This window comes from Solea senegalensis, linkage group LG17, assembly GCF_019176455.1.
Source record: "Solea senegalensis isolate Sse05_10M linkage group LG17, IFAPA_SoseM_1, whole genome shotgun sequence".
Taxonomy (NCBI): Eukaryota; Metazoa; Chordata; class Actinopteri; order Pleuronectiformes; family Soleidae; genus Solea; species Solea senegalensis.
Window position 1 is genome coordinate 15,112,047 of NC_058037.1, and position 20,722 is coordinate 15,132,768.

At 41.9% G+C, this 20,722-nt stretch overlaps 1 protein-coding gene across 1 annotated transcript; it reads right to left on the reverse strand.

The window, feature by feature from the left end:
* Positions 1 to 361: 361 nt before the first annotated feature.
* rab15 (RAB15, member RAS oncogene family) lies at positions 362 to 20,665 on the reverse strand. Its single transcript, XM_044049484.1, has 7 exons — positions 20,499 to 20,665; positions 6,361 to 6,421; positions 5,923 to 5,983; positions 4,800 to 4,877; positions 4,187 to 4,276; positions 2,840 to 2,905; positions 362 to 2,558 (listed from the first exon to the last, which is right to left on the reverse strand). Exons 1-7 carry the CDS (start codon positions 20,620 to 20,622, stop codon positions 2,397 to 2,399), a joined length of 642 nt encoding a protein of 213 aa, XP_043905419.1. The 5' UTR covers positions 20,623 to 20,665; the 3' UTR covers positions 362 to 2,396.
* Positions 20,666 to 20,722: the final 57 nt, after the last annotated feature.

The window sequence follows — 20,722 nt, forward strand, 5'->3', positions numbered from 1 at the left end:
TGTTTTAAAGTGCTTTACACATAAAGTTGGACTGGATTGGAATCAAAGTAATGTGTATGTGAAAACACCTCCATCTGTTTGTAATAATGTGTTACACCAAAATAAAGCGTCTAATACACGGACACTCAACCAGGGCTTCAAGGATTCATTGATGGTTAATTACTAAACTGATTTTTCAGCGTTTAAACATGAATATTTTCACAGAAGAATCATTAAAAGGGAGTCATTTCAGTTTGATCAACACTGTCTGACATTTTCTGGACCAAACAACGAATCAATCAATTATAATAATGGCGTTTTCATAATCAAAAACAACCACAAAAATCCATCTCATCACAACCAAAAAGACACAGAGTCAAACTCTATATCGGCAAGTATTTACTCAACATCTGACATCTTTTTCTTTTCGGAATAACATGTTGCATTTTACATGTTGTTGCATGTAATAGATCACAAATATACAATTCAAATAAACGGAAATAAAGGAACGAGGGGGGGAGAGATTGGTTGTGGATCCAGATCCATTCACTGTCTTTTTGTGAAATTCTGTCGCAAACTTTAATATAGATAAAAAATAAAAAGCCAAAGTGTGTCCTATGACGCTCCAAACAGGCAACTCTGGTCTGAACTTGTATCACAATCAGCTGATTATTAACTTCACTGAAGTTGCAGTAAAAAAAAAAGAAAGAAAGAAAGAAAGGAAAGAAAGAAGAGGAGTGAGTCACATGCAAAAATAAGAAAAATAAAATGTACTGGATTCTGTACAGAACAGTGAGGATAGGATGACCGGGACACGTTCATATTCACAGGAGGAAATGTTTCCGTATACCGTCAACGACTCAAATCACGGTGGACTTTTATTTATTTATTTATTTATTTTTAAATGCATCCCTATGATGGTAATACTTTAAAATATAATCATGTTTGATTATCAGCCTGTGAACGATGCTGTGGACAAAACTGGTGTATAAATATATATATATATATATACACACAGTACAATGCAGTGACATCCCATCATTAGTTCTGCTTTAAGTAACGATTATAAAATGAAAGAAAAATGAAATGGCTTCAGTTTTTGCTACGGTTTTAAATCAATATTTGTCAACACTTGCATGGAAATAAAAGCAAATATATAAATAAATAAAATGGCTGCATATACGAAGAATCATCTCATCATCACCCATTTGAATTATCCACTGCAACCACACACACACACACACACACACAGTAAGAAACACTGTCACACTGAGCCACTTTGTCTTGTGTGTGTGAGCTGTGTCTGCAATTCACATAGCACCCTCTAGTGGACATTGCTCACACTACAGCTACTGCATTCAGTTTGGACAGGGGTCTGCAACCTTGAGCATGGAGAGACACTTTTGTCCCCCTCTACACGCAAAAGAAAATTCATCTGGAGCCACAAAAGACCATATTTGACCCATAAAATGCAGATAATAACGTGTACAAAGGTTTTTATACAGATAAAACAACTAGTTTGCTGCATTGATGCAATTTAAGAACTACAAACAGAAAACTGAAGCGTTTCATTTGCTGTTCATACCCAACCTCTTGTAAAGTGGAGAATAAAATAAAACACTGACTGAATTATGTAGAGCTAGTCCTTCCATTGTTTGTTAGATTTCAAATTAATGATGTTAAAATGAACCCACGTTGAAATAAATGAAGCAATGTTTGGATTGTATGTCATTCTTCAGACGTGGACTTCTTCATGTACACGTTATTTCATTTAAGTGGCTTCACATCATTTCAGACACAAGTTTTGTCATCTCGTAGATCATCATCTGCCAGATATTGAAAGTTACTTACTCTCAGGACACTTTCTGGCCCTTTCATGGTTAAAATAAGCAAAAAGGCTGCGGTGCGAGGCTTAGGTGTTAAAGGGTTAATATTGTACGTGACGTAGACGCTGACTGTGACGCACACATTGTTCAAACTCTTGTAATTATCGCCTCGATCTCTGAATAAGAGGTGTTTTCAAAGCTGCTAGGAGCCACTGCAGAGGGGCTGACGAGCCACACGTGGCTCTGGAGCCGCAGGTTGCAGACCCCTGAGTTTGGAGAAAGGCTGCGGGTGCAAAAGCGACTCTGGGAGGAAGGTCAGATTTAATGTGTCAGTCATTGTGTGGATTTAAGAGACAGTGTACAACAGCTTGTTTGGTTAAATCACACAAACGGTGAGAGGGGCCGGGAAACCCTTGACATTCAGAGCTTCAGTTGTTTTGTTCACCACACGACTTGAAGTATACCTCTGTTTTCCCCAAGCCGGATACAAAACCAGATGCTTCTTTGTGTCCAGAGTGAGCGGCGGTGACATGGATTCAACAAAGAAAAAAACTGAAGATAAATCAACAGAACCGTGCGGTCAGTGTCCCTTCAACACCAGCAGCCTTTGCGCTGGTCGTCCGCCGCGCCGCCGCAGAGCCCCTCCTCCTGCTCCAGAGCAGTGAGGTCCAGCTCGTCGTTGTCGGACATCCGCAGCAGATCCAGGTCCTTCTTATTGGCCGCCAGCACCTGCTCTGCCAGTCTTGTGAAAGTCTTGGAGGAGGACGACGAGACCAAGAAGAGAGAGACAGAGAGATGACATCATTATGATGTCACACTTTGACTTAATATTGTTCAAAATGTCAAGCTTCCTTTCTTATTGCTGTAACTCATGATGACATAAAGATGTATGCATGACGTCCGGTTGCCAGACCTTTACCTTTGACACCTCTCTCTCACAGCAGCCATAGCGACATATCTCTTATCTCTATGGAAACCGAGCGAGTGCGTGAGTGAGTGAGTGAGTGAGTGAGTGAGTCTCCGGGTGAACTCACCTCTGTTATATTATGGTTGGTGAAGGCACTTGTCTCGAAGAAGTCCATCCCATAAGCCTTAGCCAACTGCAGGGACAAGATGACAGCGTCAGACTCTATACTCTCCTCAGCAAAAAATAAAAAATCTCTTTTTTAGTCTTTCTTTCTCTCGACTTGGCAGCACCGACAGACAGACAGACAGACAGACAGACAGACAGACAGACAGACAGACAGACAGACAGACAGCTGAGCTGACATATTCACGAGTGTCTGCTGGTGGACTGATATCGCGGCTGTTTTTCTTATTTAATAGAAAACATGAGGCAACAGGAGGTGAGTTATTACTCACACTCTGTCTCCGAGATCAGATCGGTGCAGTGGAGCCTTTACAGCTCGTTTATGGGATTAAAAAAAACAAAAACGAGTGATTATCTGTGTAATTTTTAAAACAGGATGAGATGAAACCTTTGACATGAGACAGAACTGAACCTGAATATACCAGACTGAAGCAAATAGCTGTCTCTCTACTCTGCCTCTCTACATTCAAGATGTTTTTGTCGCAGAACCACAACTCTAATAGTCTCGCAACATTTGTGTGGAGGACACAGAAAATGACATCACATGGCATCAGATTTGCTTTTTCTCTACACATTTCCAGCACAACTCGGCTCTGCATGGCTCCACGTCTTTGCTTTTCCATTAGTTGGATTGTTTTTTTTAGTACCTGCTCCGACGACGTTCCAAACGAGCTGATCCGCCACTAAAATCCCGAACATGTGATGTCAACGGACTGTCGGGCCACTGACTGACCAAAGAGTGTCGTCGTTGGAAGAGTCATGAGCGCGACGTCCGACACAGGAACCAAACCGGACAACGCTGAACTGTAGCTAAGACTTAAAAACCTTCTAAAACATGCATTGATCTCCAACATTTAGCGTCTAGAAACGTCTAAAATCTCAATATTTCACAGAGGAGTCTGGTGTATTTCAGTCCAGTGACCGCGCTCCGGTCGTGCAGGAAGCACTGAACAACTCTTTTTATTGAACTTTATTGACTCTAATGATTCAGTTACACCGAAAACAACTGCTTCACAAGTCACTCATTTGTGTGTCACATATGAAACGACGACACGGTCCACGATGAGGACAGGTACCGTAGTGATGGAAAAGCGATACCAAACCGAGCTGTGCCGCACCGAGTCGTGCTGGAACTGTATCGTGGAAAAGCGCCGTAAGACGCCAGAGGATTCTGAGGCTTTTAAGTATCTGTATATTAACATGTAACATGTATATTCATTATATTTTGAACCCAGGCCTTTGATTCATGATTTCATTGTTGTGAATAGTGACACGTATGCACTGGATGTACCTTGACGCCTTGCTCCGTGGCCACCTGCCTCTTGTCCACCTCGTCCGACTTGTTCCCCACGAGGATCTTCTGCACCTTTTCGGGGGCGTACTGCAGCAGGCGCGTGCGGTGTGTTCACAGACAAGCGTGGCAAGATGTAATAAAACAACCAGGATGGATGGGGACGGGGAAATGTCAAGAGAACACAAGGCGCGGCCAGAACAAAACACAGGAGTGACAGCGCTCAGGAAATGAGTCTTAGATTGAGGATAAGTGGGAAGCGTTGCCAAGATCAATACGGCGTGTAACCAGCGGAGGAAATCAGGCTGATAATTGCTAAATTAATAGAGAATAAAATCGTGTGGGAAAGGGCAGTGGGAAGAGACTGCTGCCTGAAGACGCGCAGACAAATTAGTGTGAGAGGGGGAAAAAAGAATGTTTTTTTATGACAACACATGTCGTGTTGTGATGACAGGTATCGTGGGATGTCAGGCCATAGCATTTGTTGTTTATTACAGCATGTCAACGTGGAGCCTCAGTTTTGCCCTTTCGGCAAAAACAAAACCCCGTCCACTGAGTGTGATTTATTGAATTTCTCCATATCCCTCACATCACCACCACCACCGTGACTCACCTCGTCCACGTCGCTGGCCCATTTCATGATGTGCTGGAAGGATCGCTCGCTCGTGATGTCGTACACCAGGAAGATGCCCTGCGACACAGGAAGTCGAAGAGTTGCACACATTTAAGACGGATACACCACAGTGAACAAGTCAGCTCTGATTTAAAAAGCGGTGAAACAATTACACGATTACTCTAATGAATCGTCAACTATTTTGATAATCGATTCATTTAATTTCTGGTAGTTTCCGCTTCTAAAATGTGAATATTTTCTTCATTCCTTTGCCCCATATAACAAAGAAATCATTACAAAACAAAGACATTCAAGAACTTCATTATTTCCAGGTTTGACAAACACTCTCTATCACTTTTTATTGTTTTCTGACATTTTATGGACCAAGCGATTCCTCGATTAATCTGGAAAATTCTCTACAGATTCATCGATTATAATATGTCATTTCTTTTATTTTTGACAAATTTCACAACTTGAGAAAATACGAATTTATGAAATACAAATATCTCAAAGATTCTTCCGATGTAAACAAACCAGACCACCACTTATTTGTGATTTTTCCAGTATACAGACGACAACTCCTTCCTTCCAGCTTCTGGTAAATAGACAATTCAATTTCAAGCATTTTAAATCTCTTTATAAGCCAACACAATTACAGCAGCGGAGAAACAGTGCAACAGCACTGACCTGAGGCTGGACAACAATTCAAAAATATACTTTAATATCAATGTTTAGTGCATAAAAATAAAAAAGCACTCTTGGCAGGAATAAAATACACAATAAAACAAAACTGATTTAAAAAACTTCTCGATTCGCTTCTCGTATTGCACAAGGAAGGACGACAATATGTGACCAAATCCATTATTTATGGGTCTATTACAAAGTCTAAAACCACACGTTTTACTTTGAAAGCAAAACTTAATCTCTAATTATCTGATTTTTGCAACTTTAATCCACTAGTTTTACTCTGATCCCTTAAAATCCACAAGTGTCAAGCATGAGGCGTATGGTACTCTTGAGTTTGACACGCTGATGTGTGTTCATATTAAATGAGTATACATTAAAACAGGTAATAAAGACAATGACAACATTAGTATATGGAGGAGATGTCAGGTAGAAATACCTGTGCTCGCCTGTAGTACTGCTTGGTGATGGTCTGGTACCTTTCTTGGCCTGCAGTGTCCCTGGATACACAAACATACAGTAAATACTATAATAACACATACAATTCAGTGGAAATGTGTGACTATAAATATTTACCAACATTGTATCTGCAAAAAAAGCATTTAAAATCTGTCATATTAGTATTAGGACGTTAGCATTTACTTCATACTTCATACTTCCAGACTGAAAAATGACGACTTTGGACACATTGTCCAACACTTGTCCCAAGTTACTAACAAAAAATAAATAAATAAATAAATAAATGGAAGGGAGCTTTTTTTATTACAACAACAAACCACAAGGTGTTGTCTCATCAGGAACAAATGCCGAGTTGTTTTATTTAATATTGTTTATCTGATGTGAAGGACAAGGCCTTTGTCTCGCTGCAGTCTCTTACCATATCTGTGCCCGCACTTTGATACCATCTATTACTAGTGTTTTCATTTTGAAGTCGACGCCTGCGAGAGACAGAGACAGAGAGGACACAGTTAGTAAAGCTGCATTTTACAAAAACCCACGATGTGCAGACTAAACATCTTTAGATGAAGGCAACACACAGATTAGATTTGTTGTTTGGGCAACGCTTTAAGGGCCACACAGTGTCATTATTTCTCAATAACCTTTATTGCAGTGGTCTCAGACTTGTGGTCCTTCGTAAATATGTTTTTTTTCCACTGTGACTCGCATGTCACGGCGTATGAAAAACACCTTTATTCTGAAAACATGTAAAATATCGTCATGAATGCTGCTGTTGTGATATCATGATGGAATATGCCTTAAATATGTATGGACTTGGACAGTAATGTGTCCTTATGGGTGTCTTTTTTGTGCGTTTCTCATGCTTTTACTATAGTACTCGTGTGTGTGTGTGTGTGTTTTTATTGCTTTTATCATGTAGCACATGTAGAGAGATTTTTTAGGTGTTTTTTCAAATGTAAAGTGTGATATAAATTTAATGTATTATGGCCCAAGCCACGAATGGCAGGGGCCGAAACGGATTTGCGGTCATTTTTGAGGAGGTTAACGTGCATAAAAACTCTCATTATTATTAATGTTATTATTATTATTATTATTATTATTATTATTATTATTATTATTATTATAATAATATTTAATGTGTGAACGCACAAGGACTATTTTTCCTTTAAATAAATTGCGTTTTTGAGGGCTGTCCCCTGCCCTGCCCTATGACTGACGGCTTGCATCATCTAATAGGTTCTGTTAATGTCACAGCGTGCCACGCCCATAGTATCCAACGATAACAAACAAATCATATTTCTGTGACATTCACATCTTTGACGTTCCCTTCTTATCTCTTCCTACCCCACACGATCGTCTCCTCGCACTAATGCAGCCGAGTTGACGTAAAACAAACCCACGAGACTCGGCGGGCTGCTACTAATCCCCGCGAAATCAATTAACACCTCCCAATTAACCTGGCACTCAGTATCAGCCACGTTTCACATTCGGCGTCACGCTGAGACAAAGAGCCACTGGGTGCAATCGATTCACGTAAGTGGAAGAAACCGCAGCTTGTGGTTTCGTTATGGGTTTGGTTTTTGTTTTACCACTGCAATTTCTGCAGCGTCTGGCGGACTCACACACGGACACACGGACACACACACACACACACACACACACACACACACACACACACACACACACACACACACACACACACACACACACACACACACACACACACACACACACACACACACACACACACACACACACACACACACACACACACACACACACACACACACACACACACACACACACACACACACACACACACACACACACACACACACACACACACACACACACACACACACACACACACACACACACACACACACACACACACACACACACACACACACACACACACACACACCAGCTGATTCTTTGGGATTTTTGCCGAGAACAAAGTTGAGGAAGAAAAGACAGAGTTTAATCACTGATTAGAAAAAAGAAAGTGCAAGGCCTCATTTCAGTCCCGGGGGTGACCTTTGCATTTGGCGAGACACCATTCAAAATAATACTAAGTGAAAGGTCAGCATGGCAATCAGTGGCCTGTCTCGCCTGAGGCCTGAGAGAGGAGAGCAGACTAATGACCGCTGTCGTCCCAGCGATCACTGTCCAGCTGTATTAGCGCGGTGTTAAACTCCACGTCTGAACAGCAGAGGGGGTTTGAATATGAAGTGCAAATACAGACTGAGAAACCATCAAACGTTTTGCACCGAGAAGCACCTGCATCCTGCAGGACTGTTTGGCTACGACAGACTGGGATGTTTTTAAAGCTGCAGCCACTCTGGAGGACTCCTCTGTCAGTGTACAGGACTACGCTGAGTATGTGACTGGGTACATCAGCACGTGTGTTGACAACATCGTGCCCACCATACATGTCAGGAAGTTCCCCAACCAGAAGCCCTGGGTAAACACTCAGGTACGAAGCATGCTGCGTGCTCGCTCCACTGCATTTAAATCAGGCAGCGAAGCTGAGTACAAAACTGCCAAGTACAGACTGAGACACGCCATCACAGCGGCAAAGAGGCAGTACAGAGAGAAGCTGGACAGCTTCTATTCCACTGCTGACTCTGGGCGGATGTGGAGGGGCCTGCAGCACATCACAGACCACAAGACCACCACCAGCACCATCAGTTCCACAGACAACCTGCCAGACGACCTCAACACTTTCTACACCCGCTTTGAGGCTACAACAAACAACACAGGGACACACACACACACCTGGACCACTGGACCCCCCTCACCACCACCAACAGTCTCTTCAGGACAGGTCCACAAAGTCCTGAAGAAAATCAACCCCCACAAGGCAGCAGGACCAGACAACATTCCTGGCCGTGCACTCAGAGCATGTGCTAACGAGCTGGCTGATGTCTTCACATCCATATTCAACCTCTCCCTAAACCAGAGCACCGTTCCCTCCTGCTTCAAAACAACAACCATCGTCCCCCTCCCCAAGAAGAGCCCACCCACTTGCCTGAATGACTACAGACCAGTAGCACTCACTCCTATCATAATGAAGTGTTTCGAGAGAGTGGTGCTGGCGCACATTCAGAGCAGCATCCCGGATTCACTGGACCCCCTGCAGTACGCCTACCGACCCAACAGGTCCACCACCGACGCCATCACAGCTGTCCTCCACCACTCCCTGTCCCACCTGGAAAACAAGGAGTCCTACATCAGGATACTCTTTGTAGACTACAGCTCCGCCTTCAACACGGTCATCCCCTACAAACTCACCCACAAGCTGTCCACCCTTGGCATTCACCCCACCCTCTGCGACTGGCTCCTTGACTTCCTGACTGGCAGACCCCAGACTGTCAGGATTGGCAATAAAACATCAGCCAGCATCATCACAAACATTGGCACTCCACAAGGATGTGTCCTCAGCCCCATCCTCTACACCCTGTTCACACATGACTGTGTCGCCTCCCATAAAGACAACATCATCCTGAAGTTTGCTGACGACACTGCAGTGATAGGATGCATCACTGCGGCGGACGAAGCGGCCTACAGGACGGAGGTGGACAGTCTGGTTTCTTGGTGCGAGGACAACAACCTCACCCTAAACACAGACAAGACGAAGGAGATGATAGTGGACATGAGGAAGGAGAGGAGACCTCACCAACCACTGTTTATCCGGGATCTTGAAGTGGAGCGGGTGAGCAGCTTTAAGTACCTCGGGGTCCACATCACTGAGGACTTCACATGGACCACCAACACAACACAGCTGCTCAAGAAAGCACAGCAACGGCTGTATTTTCTGAGGAGGCTGAGGAAGTTTGGCATGTCGACAAAGATCCTCAGCAACTTCTACAGCTGTGTCGTGGAGAGCAGTCTGACCAACTGTATCAGCGCGTGGTACGGCAGCACTACAGCCATGGACCGCAAACGCCTGCAGAGAGTGGTAAAGACAGCTGAGAGGATCACCAGGTCCCCACTGCCCTCACTGCACAGCATCTACCACCGCAGAGTCCACAGGAGAGCTGCCACCATCATCAAAGACAGCACCCACCCACAACATGGACTGTTTACACTCCTGCCCTCAGGACGGAGGTACAGGAGTGCCAAATGCAGGACAACCCGTCTAAAGAACTCTTTTTACCCCACTGCCATCAGAATCCTCAACAGCTGAACGGGACTACAATAATCCTGTCACCTGGTTACACTGTCACTTTAATCTGTTACCGTCACTTTAAAACCTGAAACATGTCACTTTAAATCTGTTAAATTGCACAACCAGCGTTCACTTTATGTACAGTTCTTATTTCTTGTTTATATGCATATGTTTACACTTATTTTATGCATATATGTTATGTTAGTTTTTTGTAATACTCTTATTCCTTGTATATATGCATATGTTTACACTTATTTTATGCATATATGTTATTTTTAGTTAATTTGTAATATTTATATTTTTCTTATGTATATTTATACTTTTTTTTTCTACAAAAGCATCTCTTTTTCTACTTTATGCTGGTGTTTTTTGAGTGGACAGCAAAGTAAGAATTTCATTGTACAGGGAAACGTGTTTCTTTACTGTGCATATGACAATAAACACTTTGAATCTTGAATCTTGAACCTGGGAAAACACCGAGCTGTCAACGTAACACCGTTATCACCAACGTTAAAACACAGTGGTGTAAAGTCATTTATTCCCCATAAGATCATTTTTTATCTCACCATCCTCTTCCTCTTCCTCACATATACTTCACACACACACACACACACACACACACACTGGTATAGTGAGATTAGATTAGGATGGAGTGAGAGATAAAAGGTGACTCTAATTATTACCTCCACTTTTACTGAGAGGAAGCTGGCGTACCACTGGCGGTACACGTACCACAGTTTGAGATCCATGGCTCTAGAACCAGCCAGTGATCCCACAGAAAAGAAAGAAAAAGTCAAAGACTTTTTTCATTAAAGATTCAAACATATTCAAACATAGCAGTGACCATGAAGGCAGCACTCATGTATTCTCTCGTATTGCACTTTGAGATGTTGGTATTTATCATATTTCATATTGTCATTATGTGACAAGTATTGACCAATGACGCTAAAAGTTTCTGAAACTGTACTTTTGAAAGTAATGTCAGTCAGTCAGTCATCATCTAACCGCTTTATCCTCCACAAGAGGGTCGCGGGGGGTGCTGTGCCAATCTCAGCTACATCAGGCGATAGGCGGGGTACACCCTGGACAGTTGGCCAGTCCATCGCAGGGCCACACACAGCTAGAGACAAACAACCATTCACGCTCACACTCACTCCTACGGTCAATTTAGAGTGTCCAATTCACCTAATCCCCACATTGCATGTTTTTGGACTGTGGGAGGAAGCCGGAGAACCCGGAGAGAACCCACGCACACACGGGGAGAACATGCAAACTCCATGCAGAAAGGCCCTTGTTCCAACCTGGGCTCGAACCCGGGTCTTCTCGCTGCAAGGCGAGAGTGCTAACCACTACTACACCGTGTGGCCTTGAAAGTAATGTATGAAATGAAATAAAAAACAAACCAACAAGTGAATCAATAGAACTGCACAGACAGAAGTCAGCAGAGAGGTGCTTCAAGAGTTACATTAGGACAAAACGATTCAAAGCTGGGAGGCCCACACTCTCTGCTGCCTGCTGATTTTTACTGGGAATCCATTATCATTGCTTTTTAACGGCAGGGAAAAATGAGGTCATTTCACAGAAGCAGGCGAATGGTAACGACTGTGATGGTGGAAGAAAAATGCATGAATGCACTTAGACACAATGGGTTAGGGTGGTGGTGGTGGACACAATGGTTTCTCATAATTAGAGGATTTTATATTCAAAGATTGTTAACGGTGTTTTCTGTCTGTGCACAAAACAGTGTTCATATAACACAGACTATACTATGTTTAATGATGTGGTACAGACTGTACACGTTTCTTTCTAAATCAGGAATTAAAAACTGTCAAATGACCAGTGTGTAAGATTTAGTGGCACCTAGGGGTGAATTTGCATATTTAAATCAACTCAATACCTTTTGCGAATACATCGTTGGTGGCATCACAGAGCAGACCTTTATCCAAAAAAGTGTCACAGGGATGTAAAGATGCAGTTTGAGTAAAAAAAAAAACTGAACACAAAAAGAGTCACAAACGAACAAAAAATCAAACAGAAAAACACTGAAAACACAGGGAGTGGCGCAGCTGAAAACAGAGACTAAATACACAGGAACACAGGTGTAACACATTAGGGCGGGGCAGGCAATCAATGGGGGAGACAGCACAAGACAGGAAGTCAAACTTAACAAGGTGCACACCATGAAAAACTTCAAAATAAAACAGGAAACAAGGAACTGAAAAGCAGACGGAACTTAAACGCAAGTAGAGTAAAGCAAACGGTTCAGGATAATCCAAAAAGAGCTGCACTGGTGTAATATAATTATTATTATATATTATTATGTACACAGGAACTTAATACAGTGGCAGAAGTAGCAACATATAAGATGGTTTTTCTACCTCTAGGTTTCAATGTGTCGCACATTCTGGGAACACTGGCTGCGATTTCATTTACTGCTGCACTTCCAACATTTTTGAACCAGTTTGACCTTGAGTATCAACAAGGTAGTTTTTGCTGCTGCTCGCTGAATATTTCCTCTTTTCCTGAATCACCGTGTCTATATATCTAAATGCACTGAGTTGATGTCACGTAATGGACTGAGCAGTTGGAAACACGTACCTAATAAAGTGGCCAGTCATTATTAAACGTTTGGGTTCACCCCCCACTAAATTCTCCACAGTGGACAGTTTTAAAAATCCTAAATCACGCCGAACCGTGACGACACAGGGAGGAGACGCAGCGTGTTAATTTAACATGGCGGCGTTTCACTATCAGCAGAGTGAAAGCCATGTAAATCTTAATGGGAAACACACCCAGAACTGACTCGACTAATTACCAGGACGACAAGCGTTCCACTGAGCAAGACGGATGAGGCGGTGGCGCGTGTCAGAGTGTGTGTGTGTGTGTGTGGTAGGTAATGGTGAAAGACGGCGCTAAATAATGGATGGACAGATGATGGAAGCTCTGGCGCCGACACACAGTCACATTAGTGTGGATCTCTCAGCCCTGACTATCACTACTGCACACAGCCGCCTTCGGGCCGCAGAGAACAAAGGAGCAAACATTTATTTGGCCTTTTTTTTTTTTTTCCAATTATAAACTTGTCAACAGTCGGTCTGGGACAATTTCATCTCCTCAAGGTTACATTTGCTGCTCCTGGTGTGACACGCGTCAATAAGCAGGAGACCAGGGTTTGACAAAGAGACGATATCTATGCGCTAACAGGCCACTTCATTAGGTACACCAGGGCGACTGCACTGCAATCGAATCAATCATGGTCATGGACATGGTCAAGATGACATGATGTAGCTCAAACTGAGCAACAGAATGGGGACGAAAGGAGGATTTAAGTGACTCTGAATGAATAATCACTTAAAAATATTAGCAGTTTTGTTATCGTACACTTAGAATTCGCCTTTTTTTACGTACTTGAGACGATGGTCTTGCTTTATAGAGAGGGGGCAACATAGGATGAGCATGTGTTTCCTTTGCAAACCAAGGAGAAAAGCGTCCTTGCTGGTACATGAGGGCCACCATAGTTCCCTGATCCACTTGAGTAGAGTCCTCCGTTTGTTACAATCTGCAGTCTACGTAGATTATTTCAAACTCATCTTGTCCTTATGTTACAAGCTGATTACAGCACATTGATTAGATAAAAATGGATAATAAAGTAGATTCACATTGGTCTGTTGATTTATAAATTCACAGAATAATTCCACCTGTAGTTGGAGTGCCGTAGTATTTTGACCTGCAGTTTTAACATTCATCAGGACCCTGGGAATTTCATCTTTTCGTGACATTTTCCCTTCGTTTGAGGCCAAAAACATGACACCAGAATCAACTGAAACCTCTACTTTCTCTGTTTAGTGGCTTCTACCGGTGTAAAATATGACAGCAAATGGGCCGAGAGAGCGAGCAACAAGAGTCCCCAGCTGTCTGCAGACTGACGACGCCACAGGTCATGGTCTGCATTTTCACCTCTCTTGATCACCTGAGCGTCTCTGTCAAATCCTCTGCTCCTGTAAGTCACAGGCTAAAAATACTACTTATCCACCTGTGATGAAGAAGAAGAAGAAGAAGAAGAACCATAGCCTGAAACTAAAGCTGGCCTTCTTCTTTTTCTTCTTTAGGAACAAATCATGTCTTAGCTGCCACTTTCTTACTTTGGTGACAGTGTTTACATGAATGTCACCGCCAGCTCTCTACAGACGCTGGACGCTGTCAGCCAATGAATTCTGGTCTTCCTCGCCCTGGACCCTATGTTTAGAAACGTAGGTGTGTGATCGCCTCGGGCATGGCTGCAGAGTGATCTTACATGGTGAGTTTGTGAGCTATAGCGATAAAAAAAGTGCTTGTTTTCGCCCATAATTGCTTGGATTGTTATTGTAAGAGTCTGGCAACATCACTCCAAGTACTCACTCCTCTCAGGTCTCGCAGGATCTTGCGTAGTCTGAAACTTTATGAAACATACGGGCCCAGAATGAAAAGTACCAGAATTCACCCTTTAAGTTTTAGAAATAGTCATTTTTGCATGCAAACCACTTTGTCCTCTGCCTTTAATCCTTATTACGCACCATTAGTGAACACACGCAAGAGTGCAGGAGCAGTGGAGCGCGCTTATCTGCACCAATGGGGGATTGGGTGCCTTGCTCAGGGGCAGCCGAGCCCTTGACTGAGCCAGCGACCTTTCCAGGTACAAGCCCAGTTCCTTTCCTCTTGGCCATGGCCTTCCCAACTGGCTGTAAACACCTCACGCATCATTGCACTCCGTATTCTCTGGTCAATCTTCTGCACCTCGTCTACAAATCAATGCTTGGCCTGCGGCGACTCATACATCTCCTACATCTCCTACACTTCATGTCACGCAGACACTTACAGAGCTTGATGGAAAAGGCATTTTCTTACTCTTCAACCTGGAACGCTTTACGACAGGATCTGAAGCTGGCCAGATTCCATTGGGGCACTTCACACAATCTTTAATCTGCTCCGCTTGGCACGGGTCGCTCTTGAGAATGAGACCTTGTGTAACATCACACCCCTCCACATTCATAGGGAGCAGTATTGTAAAGTAACAAAGTACAAATACTTTGTGAGAAAAGACACATATGTGTACTTTTACTCCACTGCATTTCCTCTAACTATCTTACTACCAAATAAAATCAGAAGAAGAAGAAGAAGAGTCGGTAACGGTCTGCTTTTCTTGTCTCTACCGTTCACCCATTCACACTTCTTTCATACGTTAAGTAAACGTTGCTCAAGGACACATATAGACTAGCAGAGCCAGGAATTTAACCCTCAACCTTCCAGTTGAAAGACAACATGCTCTACCACTGAGCCACCATGTCTCAAACCTTACTCCTCACTAAAAGTTAAGTACATTTTATATCAGAAAAGGACTTTTGATACTTAAGTACAGTACATGTCATATACTTTAAGGACTTTTACTTAAGTAATATTATAAATAAAGTGACTTCAACTTCTACGTAAGTCACTTTGTGGTTGAGATCATTTAAGAGAAATAATAGACAAATGAAATGTGTTGACAAAGAGAGAAGACGATTGATGTCAGACCTCCAGCGTGACGGGTTCAGCGGGTCGTGATCACAGCGACACCGAGTGCGACTGTAAGCACTGCCGCTGCTTCGTGAGTAAGACCTTTGCTCCTCGCGCCTTATCTCTGTTTTGACAGCCTGCAGTTGTGAAGCGGCAACAGCGAGGAACTCGGCAGTGACTTGAGGACCATTACTAAAGTAAATCAGCTGTGTGTGTGTGTGTGTGTGTGTGTGCAGTCACTGGCCCATAAGACAGTCTTACAGGGAACAGAGGGACCTGTCATAATAAAACAGGAACACTCATGAGCGAGGATTTATTAATAGACAGTGAGATTAATTAGACTTTTAGCTTTATAGTGAGCTGTAACCAGGGGAATAAAATCGTGTCTTTTTGTTGATCCTATTACCAGGCAGCTTATTTACTGTTATTCCTTTTTTTTCTGAGCATTTCCTGTCATTTGTGAAGAGAAAAGAAAAGAAAAGCCTTGATGGAACAAATCAAAAGCAAAAAAAAACAAAAAACAACCTTGGCTTGTGTTTGAATGCAGCTCTGTTTCTTTTGTGTGGGAATTCTTGAGCACGAATATAAACTCAGACTGTCTTTCAACCAAAGCTTAAATGTCAACACAGTCGGTTATAATTGATGGACTTCCTGCTGCCTATTCCTGCTGTCCACTGAGTAACATTTATGGCCTGTTTCCACGCATTTTCATTAGGAACAGTACCAGAATAACCAGCCCCAACCGTTCCATTTATCCGTACCCTTCCCTTGAGGTCCCAGAGTAAGTACGTTATGGGTGGAGCTAGACCTACGACAGTTAGCCAAGTCCATCACAGATAGACGCACACATAGAGACAAACAACCATTCACTCTCACACTCACACCTAAGGTGAATTAAGAACATGCAGGCCCTTGTTCTGAGTTTTCCGGGTATTCTTGTTGCAAAGGCAAGAGTGTTAACCACTACCCCAACCATGTGGCCCCTGGTACATTCATATTGTTCAGAAAAAAATGATATGAGTTATCTTGACATAAAACCAATGAACAAGACAAGCCTAAACATGGCAGACCCATCTAAAAAGAGCTAAAAAAAATAGAGAATCGAATCGAATAAAGGATTTGGACAATCACGACACCCACTAACAGTGAAGCTGAGGCCGGGCAGTAGGTCTTTGGTCAGATGCCACCTCCAAAAAAGGATTTCCATGGGAACTCTTCCAATCATTCATCTACTGGAAAATGTCCGAGCCAGGAGCAAGAACATGCTTGGAAGCTTTGCTCTGCCTGTCTGTCCGTCCAGGTGATTCCCATTATGAGTGAGCTGATGTCAATGTTCTGTGCCCAGGACACTGTTGCACAAGAGATTTTTAATCTCAAGGAGTTTTTATTCCTGGTTAAATAAAGGTTTATTATAATAATGACAAATGAAAGTGGGGTATGGGTTGCGTCAGGTCGACCTCTATCCAAAATCCAATTAAAGGTTTTGCTAGAAGGCTGCTACTGCTGTTCCAGAAGTAGGATTTGGAGTATTAGTCATATTTGAGTGTCCTCATGTTTGACTAACCAGTCTGCTCTTCTGTGTAACAACACGAGACGCAGAACAGCTTTACTGAGCACAATCCCTCCGAGGGTGTGAGACGTCACCGCAGTTTTCTGTTTGTAAGATAATTAAGAGCAAAACGAGGGACTGGACTGTAACAGGGGCCGGTGAATGATGACGGAGGTGGCCATGAGAGAGGGACACAGGAGACGATTGATGTCCCCACTGTCTCCGCGAAGGCAGGAGATCAAGAGCGACCGCCGTCAGGGCCTCCCGGGCGGTGGATCGATAAATAATTTGCCAAACTTTGTGGGGCTTGTTTAGTCTGAGGAGACGTCTGAATTACTGCAGGGCCGTAAAAGACCTCCCACCACGGCTGATAGAGACACAGTCTGCTGCCCACAGTCCACTACAAATGTCAGGAGACTGGAGTTTCTAAGAATCCATGGTTGTGAAGATGTTTTTATGTCAGAAGAACAAAAAACAAAAGACAGCTGCCTTTTATTTTTTTTTAAATATTCTTTCAGCACACACAGAGGCAGGTGTGAGTGCTTCCACAGAGAAACGACATCAAAAAAAGTGCATTTCTCTGCAGGGTAAAGATTTCCTGTAGAGTGCTACAAAATAAATAGCACACAGCGGTTTCTAGACAATATATTTTGCAGTGCTTTTAGTGACACTTAAAGAGCCAAAACAGCTCTTAAATTGTGTTAAATCTAACCCTTTTAGTATAACTATAACACTAAAGGAGCCAAAAACGCTTTAAAATTGTGTTACATTTAATTATTTTAGTGTTATTTTGACACTAAAAGAGCCAAAAACATTAAAATTGTGTATCATGTATTGTTACTTTGACACGAAAAGAGCCAAACGGACTTTAAAATTGTGTTCAATTTCACTCATCTAAATATTACTTTGACACTAAACGAGCCAAAAACACTAAAATTGTGTTAAATTTCATTAGTTTAATGTTACTTTGACACTAAAAGAGCCAAAAACACTAAAATGTTGTTAAATTATACTCATTTAATGTTACTTCGACAAGGAAAGCGCCAAAAAGACTCTAAATTGTGTTAAATTTCACTCATTTAACTATAACCTTGATACTAAAACAGCCAAAACACTAACATTTTGTTAAATTTAACTCATTTAATGTTACTTTGACAAGGAAAGAGCCAAACAGACTCTAAAATTGCATTAAATTTCACTATTATAGTGTCACTTTGGTACTAAAGGAGCCAAATACAGTCTGGAATATTGTTAAATTCAGCTGTTTTGGTTTTTAACACTGCAATATTGACTGAGCACAAAGAGAATGCAATCACACGTTTCATTTACTCATCAAAACATTTTGAGCATTGGTGTTTTAAATGAAAGCTGTATGGAAACTGAGAAAGTGACGCCTTTAATGCCTTCGCTGTTTCAGTGATGACACTGACAATCTTATTTCCTCTCAGATCACAACAGTTAAACAGTCTGCAGGTAACAGCCAATTTCATGACTCGTTGTCTTGCCCTTTTCTAGACGATATTATAACCTCTGTGGGGTTTTTTTATTGTTTTTTTTTTTATAAATAAAATAAAATGCTGCTCATCCATTCAGGAGGAACAATATCTCCTGACACAAACTACATCCTCAGGCCACGGGGATTTATTCCCCATTCTCCGTTTAATTAGTTCAAATACTGCCAGAAAGTAGATGCTATACTTCAAAAGAAGAAATAGTCAGTTAAATGAATGCACACACTCACTGACACACTTGGGGAAAGACAGACCAGGTGCAACAGAAGATTAAACTCCACTGTAGCAGAGAGAAATACACAGGAAGCTTATTGTACATCCTCAGTTCTCAAACCGCAAAGTGACGCTTGGTAATGTGGCTGTCATGGCTCGGAATCACACAACTGTGCAGAGTGATGCACTGCACAGACTTACACTGTGAACAAAAAGGCTGTGCTCAGTCAATACCATATTCATGGACGTGGCAAATGTGTGACTCAGAGCAACAGCAGATACTTTTACCCCGAGGCTCACTCTCACTCTGACCTCATAAAATCTGCAATATCTTGAGAATATGTTCACCACTTTTGCCATTAAAAAAAAGAGTTTTCCTCCCCATACCAAAGTCCATGGAGAAAACCAACGTTTTAATGTCACTTAGTTCAATAAGAATGAAGAACGTCAAACATGAAGTTGCATGATAACACATTTTAACTTACTAAGGGGAGTCAGAAATGGATTAACAACTCCTGTGTGCCATGATGTAAGATCATTGGTTTTCTCTATGGAGTTTGGTGTGGAGTAGTCAAAACGTGAAACTGCACATTCTGCCTGCTGTAGAAACAATTTAGGTCAAATGTATTATTCTACCTAACAATCTAACTAATCTAATCTAACCAAACCGATCTTTTATTTATTCCGTAGCAATAATTCACCTCTTTGATGCAAAGCACGTCCATCCTCAAATGAGAAAGTCAGTGCCAAACACTAATAGTTACGAGCACTTGGCACTGACATTCTCTGGCTGTCGACCCAGTATGAGACGCTGGTTTTATTGTTTTTATTGTATGACTTGTTTATTTGTGTCGTTTTCATACGTTCTACAGTATTCTGCGGTTGTATTGTCTGTTTTATTGTTTGTATTAAGATCTTTTAGGTCTCATGTTTCTAGAATTTATGTGTTTTATTTAGGGGCCGCATGATTTTGAATAAATATCTAATTGTGATTACTTTTGCCAGGAATTACGATGTGACTAATTATGTTCTTTTTATTATTTGATTAACATATTTAAAAAGGTTTATTCTGTGATATTATTTACGGAAGATGTTTTCTACAGTCTGTAGAATATGATGTGCGTAGGTTAGGAAAACATTGAATCTAAAATCATTTTGGCTTTAAGAAATATTGCGACTTCAATACTGTTGTTGCTGTGTTGTGTTTTAAAGTGCTTTATAAATAAAGTTGCTTTATAAATAAAGTTGGATTGGATTAAAGTCATGTGGATGAATGACTGCCAGGTGTTAGATCTTTCCCCCTCAGGGCTTTCTCTTTCAACCAATGTGCAATCACTTGGATTTGAAATTAATCCAGTCCTGTAATTAAATCACTACAGTATAACCCATGATCAGGTTCCAATAATAATAAAATAATAAATAATCATAAAACATTCAGTGGCCCCACACACACACATGCAGAGAAAGAGAGAGAGTGTGTGTGTGTGCTGCGCATGAGACATGATGAACAGAAGATGAAGAAGAAAAAAAACACCGGATGTGCTCGTTCAAACACAGGTGATGAATAAAATAGATCTTACCGATGGTGGAGATGTGAGACGGGTGAAACTCGTTGTCCGTGAATCTGCACAGCAAACATGTTTTCCCGACACCGGAATCTCCGAGGAGCAGGAGTCGGAAGAGAACATCGTACTGTTTAGCCATATTTTTTATATATATATATATATATATATATATAGAGAGAGAGAGAGAGAGAGAGAGAGATATATAAATTCAAAATAAAGAAATAAATAAAGAAATTGGG